The following is a 7,638-nucleotide window of genomic DNA, read 5'->3' as shown; positions in this document are numbered from 1 at the left end:
CAGGTTTAATGGAGAATAAAGTGATTGTGTAGAATATTTATAGATTCAATCAGGGGCATAAGAACTTATCAAAGTGCAAAAAATTAGTAGTTTTTAATACTTTAGGAAAATGCACGCAAGTGCCTTAAAAGTGCCCCAATTCCTGAAATCCTAAAAGATACTTTAGTTAGTTTTATATATTTAGTTATTTTACAGAAACACACACACACACACACACACACACACACACACACACACACACACACACACGCAATATATACATGCACATACAATACATGCAGAGGGACACACAAATATATATTAAAGGGTAATTATATTTTCAGGTGAGCAAAAACATCACCATGAGGAAGCAGACGAATGCTAAGAAACAGCTGCCTGTGCAATTTATGGATGCAAAGCTAATGAACCTGAAAGAAGATGCTCATCTCCAGCAAAGACTGGACCTTATAGACCACAAGTTCAGGTTGGTTTGCAAAGCATGGACTCAAGAAAGAGCTGTCTTGCTAAGGGAGCAAAGGAAACTACTGTGCCTGCGTGTCTGTGAGCCTTACGCCTCCATTGACCAGACCATGAAGGCAATAACCGAGATCCAGAAAACACGCCTCGACTTGCTGGAGCTCCCGTTAGCGAGACCCACCTCGCGCCGGCGGCTCAATTCCTGCAGGTACCTCGCACGCGAGAGCTCCTCGGCGCTCCGGCCTTTTAAGGCCACGCCCACTGAGGAGGGCACAACTTCCACGGGTGGGCTTGCGAGCGCAGCTCTCCAAAGGCCCAAATCTGCAGCAACCTCCTTGGGGTTAGGGTTACAGTTAGGGTCGCGCTCCTCCGCAGCGATCACCAGAGGGCTGAACGCGAAGACCGAGCCCCTGTCCATCAGACAGCTGAAGGAGATGGCCGCCATCGACTGCATCTCCCAGAAGGAGCTGGCGAGCCGAGCAGAGAAGGCACGGCAGGAGCGAGAAAGGATGCAGGCACTTCTGAAAAACAAACTGAACCACAAAATACAAATGTTCCTGAGAAAACTTGACCAAGATGGTCAACCTGAACTCACAAACACCACGCTTGACAGCCCAGAGAAGCTTGCTGAAAAAAGATGACATACAAGAACTTTGTTTCATTTCACAGTTGAGGTATCCTATTAATTTCAATATGTTGAACATGCAGTACATGATACTATACATTGCCATTTGTATCATTAATAGTTTTTTTCCAGAAAACAGATATTTCTGGTCTGGGGTATATCCTGTATCCTCATGTCCTATGCTTCCAGGATAGACTCCGGACCACCGTGACCCCGCCTTACAATTAGTGGTTACTGACAACGAGTGAGTGGTTTTCCAGTTCACGTTCTTGAAAAAGCAATTTTTTCATTTTTACAAATGCCATTTTTGTATTTATAAACAAGGCTTAAAATGGCTCTCTACTCTTACACCATTATAAAATCAGAAATCGCAGTTTAAGCTGCAGACAGTTTTATTTCTAGCAGTTTAAGCTCATACAATTACACAGAAACACAGATCACAGAACATTTAAATGAGACACAGCGTAACAGTGTTTTCATATTTAACGGCTGTTTGCAAAAATGGCTAGGTGTCCAACCGTGCCTTGGAAGTCTTTGCGGTAACTCAGTTTTGTACAGTGGCAGCTGCCGCACGTTTTTCAGTGGCCAAAGCCACACGAGTGTCCAGCAGGTCATCGGAACAACCTGCTGTGCTGAACGAACAGCATTATTTTAATCAGAAAAGGTGAAACAGCGCAGTTCAGGACTTTTTCGGGTCTGGATTTAGGCAATTCTTTCCTCTCTTCTGATCGCGAGCAGAGCCTGGTGAGCTGGAGTTTCCAGGAAAAGGGCCTGGATCTCATTCCACTGTGGAGAGTCTGTCAAAGTCTTCTCTAAACTCCCCCCCCCCCCCCAAAAAAAAGTTTCAGCGTAAGTGTCCAATTATACTTTTGTTAAAGAAAATAAAATTTAATATGAATTTGCAGTTATTTACTCATTTACCTGGCACTGTTCACCAAAGCAACTTTCAACATTAGGTCTGTATACTGAAATGCTTACAATGATTTACCCATTTCTGCAGCAGAGTAACCTTTCTTCATCAGTTCAGGGTATGTACCTTAATCAAGGGCATTACAGCAGGAGCAGGTATTTGAAGGTGGGTCATTTAACTGCAAGGAGATGACTAACCACTATGCCACCTGCTGACCAAATAAGGTTATGCACTTAAGAGGGGTCTCAAAAAGACCTACGTCTCTCCTGAAATTTGCATCACACCATCTGTCAGGATCATTTATATTTCCCATCTGACTCAATTCTGTAGGCAGCAAACCTAGTAATGTGCACCGACAAAAATGATGGCATCAGATAAAGCGGGCTTCGATAATCATGTGTCCGTACTTAAAGCTCTTTGCTGTAACGTGAACTTTTGTATTATGAATTGTACACACTTTGGAAAAGAGCATCAGCCAAATGAATAAATGTAAGTAACGTATAAACACGGCATGTTCACACCTTCAGAGTCAATGGTGACGCGAGTCGGGAGGCAGCGGGTGGGATCGCCGTACTCGAGAGTGCAGAGCGCCGCCGCTTTCTTTTCCCCCACCTGCCTGCAGCGCAGAACCAGGATGCTGCAGAGGGCGTTGCTCTCCAGCACCTTCACGGAGCCGTGGAAAAGTTCCTGCGGAAGAGCACAGAAACAGCTTTCCGATTTGCATAAAGAACAACGGTCTTGCTGTTTCAGGAGCTTCAGGGGAGCTTCAGGGAAGCTTCACGTTCAGGTTTCGTTGTTATAAACAACCGACAGCTGTCCAGCCACTGATGTATTTTCTAAGATAGCATGCAAATCTAAATGACTCCTGTGACAACGGTCTCAGAAGCCTGTCCCGGTATTCTGCACCTGGATGAGTCGGACTTGCTGTCGGCGGCCGACGTAGGCGTTGAGGTGCATGCTGAGACTGTCCAGGAAAGCCATTATGTCACTCTGGAAGTTCTCCTGTGCCAGCCTCTCCAGAGGGATGAAAGGAGGGATGTTGTGGCGACAGATTCGCATGGTGCGAGCCAGGTCCATCTCCACATTATATGTCTCCAGGGTGCGGTCTTCAAACGCAGTAGCTATGGAGAAGCAAACCCCTTTGCCTCTACGTGTCTCCGTAATGTCATAACCACCTGAAGGGCAAGAAAAGTGCCCCATGGGTCATTCTTTCCCCCTTTACCTCTGTCAGATATTGCTACAACCCCAGTTATAAAGGTTGCCCACAATTATATAAACAAGGCATTGAAAGCGTTTTTCCTTGTAATTATTTTTCCGTAAAGTGGCGGCACCGCAGGGCACTGGGTACCACTGGTGCCTCACAGCTACTGGGTGGTTGAGTCTGACTTAGGTGTGAATCTGGCTCAAGCTGTGTGGAGTTTGCAAGTTCTTGTATTTAAGTAGGGTTCCCTCATTTGTTCTGGTTTCATTGTACACTCTGAAGAGATGTGCTTCAGGTCAGCTAATGACTCTGAAATGCCCCTACTGAGTGAGTGAGTGAGTGAGTCTGCAATGGTCCCCAACCCATCCCAAATGCATAGGCTATGATGTAATGTACACCCCACATTACATCACAGCCTATGCATTTGGGACGGGCTCCGGACCACCATGTTCCTGCACTGGGCCAGTGTATATTCATAATGGATGAATAGGTGAAGGTGAGATGCTGTATACTCACCAATGAGGTGATGGGCACGAAGCAGGTTCTTCACATGGCTCAACCTGGCTGTCAACAGGGACATGTGAAGCTGCGAGTCACCCGCACTTTTCTCCTCTTCACTGCGTTTCTCTTCATTTTCCTGATCCACTTCAGTCATCACCTGCTGCAGGGACTGAAGAATTAAGCAAGCAGAGCAGTGTGACAGTATGACTTTAAAGGTGCCAGATGACACATTGTTCACAGCTTACTGGCACCACTGAAATGCAATAGGGTACAAAAAAATCCAGTAGAGCAAAAAAAAGAAGTGTAAATCGAAACAAAAGGCTACATTTAGAAATGTAGTCTTTGTAGATCTTATATTATTATTTTATACAACATCTTTCTGCAACAGGGTGTATGACATTAGGCTTGTACACTGAGCTACCTACAATAACTTACCCATTTATACAGCTGATTAATTGTTTGGGTAAGTATGAGTAAGAGTATTAGAGCAGAATTGGGATTTGAACCTCAGACCTCTGCAGGCTGTTTAGCATAAGTACCTTGCTCAAGGGTACTACAGCTGGAGGTGAGAATCAAACCTGTGACCTTTGGGTCCAAAGGCAGCAGTTCTAACTGCTACGCTATCAGCTGCCCCTAAAACAAAGTGATTGATTACCTTCATTAAGGTACTTTAGTGAAGTGATTCAGTAAAAATTACCCAGCTGTATAAAGAGCAAAATGACTATAAGCAGCTTAGTGTGGGGAAAAAACAAACACTGTAATTTGCTTTGGACAGAGATGTCAGCAAAATAAATCAGAAAAAAAATTATCAAGGATAATAATTTTTGTGGCAGGAAAAGCAGCAAAGATACCCGATTATCAAGGCATGTAAAGTGAATATTTTCCTTGGCCACGTGTGCACGCCTTTACACGCTCACGCTGCAAATGAGCGAGTACACCTCACAGCACGCCTCTCACCGTGGCGCTGAGCACTTTGGCCCGGAGCTGGTCTCTCTGGGCACGCAGTCTCTCTACCGTGGCGCACAGCTCCTCCCGAGTGGCCTGCTGCCGCCAGGCCTCTCTCTGCAGCTCGACCAGCCGGACCGACTCCGTCTCCAGGGCGCTCAGGTGGGCCAGCACACCTGAGAAAGGGCACGGAGCATTCACCAGGCCTCCACATCCTCCTCCATCACCTCTCATCCCCAGTTCTCCCAGCATGCCCTTCTCTACCCATCACCACCAGGTTCAAGTACAAGGGAAGTACCTTCTTTCAGCAGTGCCCGCGCTTCCTCCATCGCTCCGGTTGCTCTTTATACTCCTGCATGGGAGACAGTGTCAGAGGAATCTTCAAAACACTTTAAAAAAATGTCTAAATCAGTTTGTCACATATGTGTGAAACATATTAATATCCAACAGCATGAGCCTGGGCACTTCGAAGGTTGCAGGATCGAATCCCACCACCTCCAGCCTGTGTGTGTGTAGCGACCTTGGCTTGGGCAAGATATTAACCCTAATTGCTCCTGGAATAAATACCCAGCTGTACATATTGGTAAATAATTGCAGGTAGATAAACATTGTTTACGTCGCTGGCTTGAGAAACTTAGTACGTCAGGGAAAGTCATCGTACCGACGACGTGCAATCGTTTGTAACTTTCTATTCAACGGTTTTCAGACATAGAGATTTCATATGTTAAGAACTGCGCCTGCATCTGCTGTCCAATACAAACCTTATTTATTTTTCTTATTCTTCCCTAAATCTCTCGCCTTCGCATTCGATCAAAACTGGCGCCCTTAAGAAAAAAATACCGAGGCAACGATTTGTTCGAACCGCGCTTAGTTCTCGCATTTCATTGGATACGGATCTCGCTACTCGCATTTCATTGGTTATTGTCTCACTTCTTGCATCTCATTGGTTGCAGCACCTTTCATATGGACCAATCTCTCATTTAAGCGGTTACAGTGTCACAGCCTAAGCCAAATACTTGACGCTGAGAATATAACCAATAACATGCAAGAACTTTGCGTGGTTCTAGTATACAAAATCAGGGGTTCTGGCAGGACGTAAATTGCGTAGGCGCAAGCTTTGTAACCCCCCCCCCCCCCCCCAAAGAATGCGAGGGTTCAGACTGGAAGAACCACTGGCACTGTTATAATATTGCTATCATTGGTTATGCGTTATATATGTTATACAAATTTTGCAATTATTATTTTTTATCAATAAAGTTTAATTTTATAAAAGATTGATAGAAATAAATCTTATTGTAACCCGGAAGCGGAACTGCGCTCGTGAGAAGGAACGGGGCAATTGTGGTCTCTGTAGTTTATTTTATATGGCTACTGTATAACTGTAACTAACTGGTTCTTTAAAGGATCGTTTTAAATTTGAATAATTTCAATATTGCTCTGAGGGATTGACTTAATTGCTGCTGCTGAATAATACCTGAACATAGTTGTGTCTGTTTATGAACGTTGTGCCGTGTGAATGGTTGTTATAACAGAGGAATGTTGGGATGCCCGTGTATTTGTGGTCTGCAACCGTGAATGGGTGTTGCATGGCCAGAAGTTAACTTTTCAAGTTCTAATTTTAAACGTTGTAGTGCTAAATTCAACATAATTTTTTTTTTGTTATTGTTGTAAAAACTGTGTTTTACGTGGTTGGTACCACAGAGCGGCGCTGTAGTCTTATTAAAAGTATCAATGAGAAACGTATAATTATTGAGCTGGTCCAGGACTTTTAACATTCGTGTGTTTTGCAAAAGCCCCAGTCCAGAATTACTATGGATCTGGAACCTTGTTACAACGGTTTTGTGTGGCTTATTTTTCACCCAAACAGTTCAACTCCTGTCAGTTAACAGTTAATTTTATGAATGTCCTTGCATGACCTGCAGTAGACTAGTAAAGAGTCTATCTGTTCCTGACTAAAATGGCCAGGTAAAGTTAAATTGGGAAGTTAGGCAAAGATGCTGGAGCAAAAACGGTAACCAAAAATATCATGGGTGACATGATGAAGAAACTTAAAACATAAATCAGCCTATAGGCCTAAATCCAAATTCATGATATGCCTGATGATCTACTTTTGTATAGGTTAGGGTTAGGGTTAGTGAAGCCGGTACTTTCCATACTTCAGCCGTAAAGAGAAAGGGCTGCTCTTCCTGACGTTAATGTGGTACATTTGTATCACAGATGGCTAAAACCTTTAAATCATCTCTTAGTCTTGACTTGTGCCAGCATCCGCTTGTAAATAACCAGTCTTTAGTAATTCATCATTAGGTATAAATTTAATCAGTGCTATGTCTATGGACATATTTTTGTTTGTTTTGCATTTTTACAACAAAACTGATGTATTATTATAATCCATTATGGTGTTTAAGCTGTATTCTAGTGAAACTGTACAATGAAAAAAATACAAGTTGTTCTCAGAGTGAATGTAGCCCCATTTTCGAGGAATCTAAATGCAAGTGAAATAACTGAACATATTTTCTGTAGTTGCTATTTGGAAAAATGGTGTGATCCTGTCACAGTGGATTATCCTCACCTATTGTCTGAAAAAAAAATTGATCCAAAGGAATAAGTTTTCAGAAAATCAAACAATATTCTATGGAGAATCATCAAGCTTCCAGAAAACCCCAGTTGACCCTTCCCACGTTTAAGTGAAAAGTGGTGTGCAGAATAATCTGTGAGAAATAGTCTCCATCCAGGTCATATGCGGCACTTTCGGACAGGACAAGGGCACCTATTACAGGGTTGCATCCCTGCAGGACCAGGGTAAATTGTCTTCTCTCCTAACAGAGTATAAAGACAGTCAGACTGAGTGTGTTCTAGTGAAAGCTGTGTCAAGACATCCTGCTCGCTGCAACAGTTTTCTGAAAGACACACCAATATCTCTTGACTGTGTAAGTGGTCCTAATGACCAAATCTTGAATGGTTGCATGCAGACTCATCAGTTCTGATGGAAAAGGAAAAAGC

At 43.5% G+C, this 7,638-nt stretch overlaps 1 protein-coding gene across 2 annotated transcripts; it reads right to left on the bottom strand.

Moving 5' to 3' along the window:
* Window positions 1-1,466: 1,466 nt before the first annotated feature.
* On the bottom strand, window positions 1,467-5,547 carry cenpo (centromere protein O). 2 transcript variants are annotated; one of them, XM_018731142.2, is made up of 7 exons: window positions 5,400-5,547; window positions 4,937-4,990; window positions 4,651-4,814; window positions 3,709-3,862; window positions 2,898-3,166; window positions 2,513-2,678; window positions 1,467-1,893 (listed from the first exon to the last, which is right to left on the bottom strand). In XM_018731142.2, the coding sequence occupies exons 2-7, from the start codon at window positions 4,965-4,967 to the stop codon at window positions 1,784-1,786; spliced, it is 894 nt and encodes a 297-aa protein (XP_018586658.2). In that variant the 5' UTR covers window positions 4,968-4,990; window positions 5,400-5,547; the 3' UTR covers window positions 1,467-1,783. The 2 variants fall into 2 exon arrangements, with proteins under 2 accessions (XP_018586658.2, XP_018586666.2); XM_018731150.2 differs by having other exon boundaries at window positions 3,709-3,853.
* Between the last annotated feature and the right edge of the window lie 2,091 nt (window positions 5,548-7,638).

Source organism: Scleropages formosus, chromosome 15 (assembly GCF_900964775.1).
Source record: "Scleropages formosus chromosome 15, fSclFor1.1, whole genome shotgun sequence".
Lineage (NCBI taxonomy): Eukaryota > Metazoa > Chordata > Actinopteri > Osteoglossiformes > Osteoglossidae > Scleropages > Scleropages formosus.
Note: the sequence above shows the minus strand (reverse complement) of the source record. Positions and strands in the feature narration are given on the sequence as shown.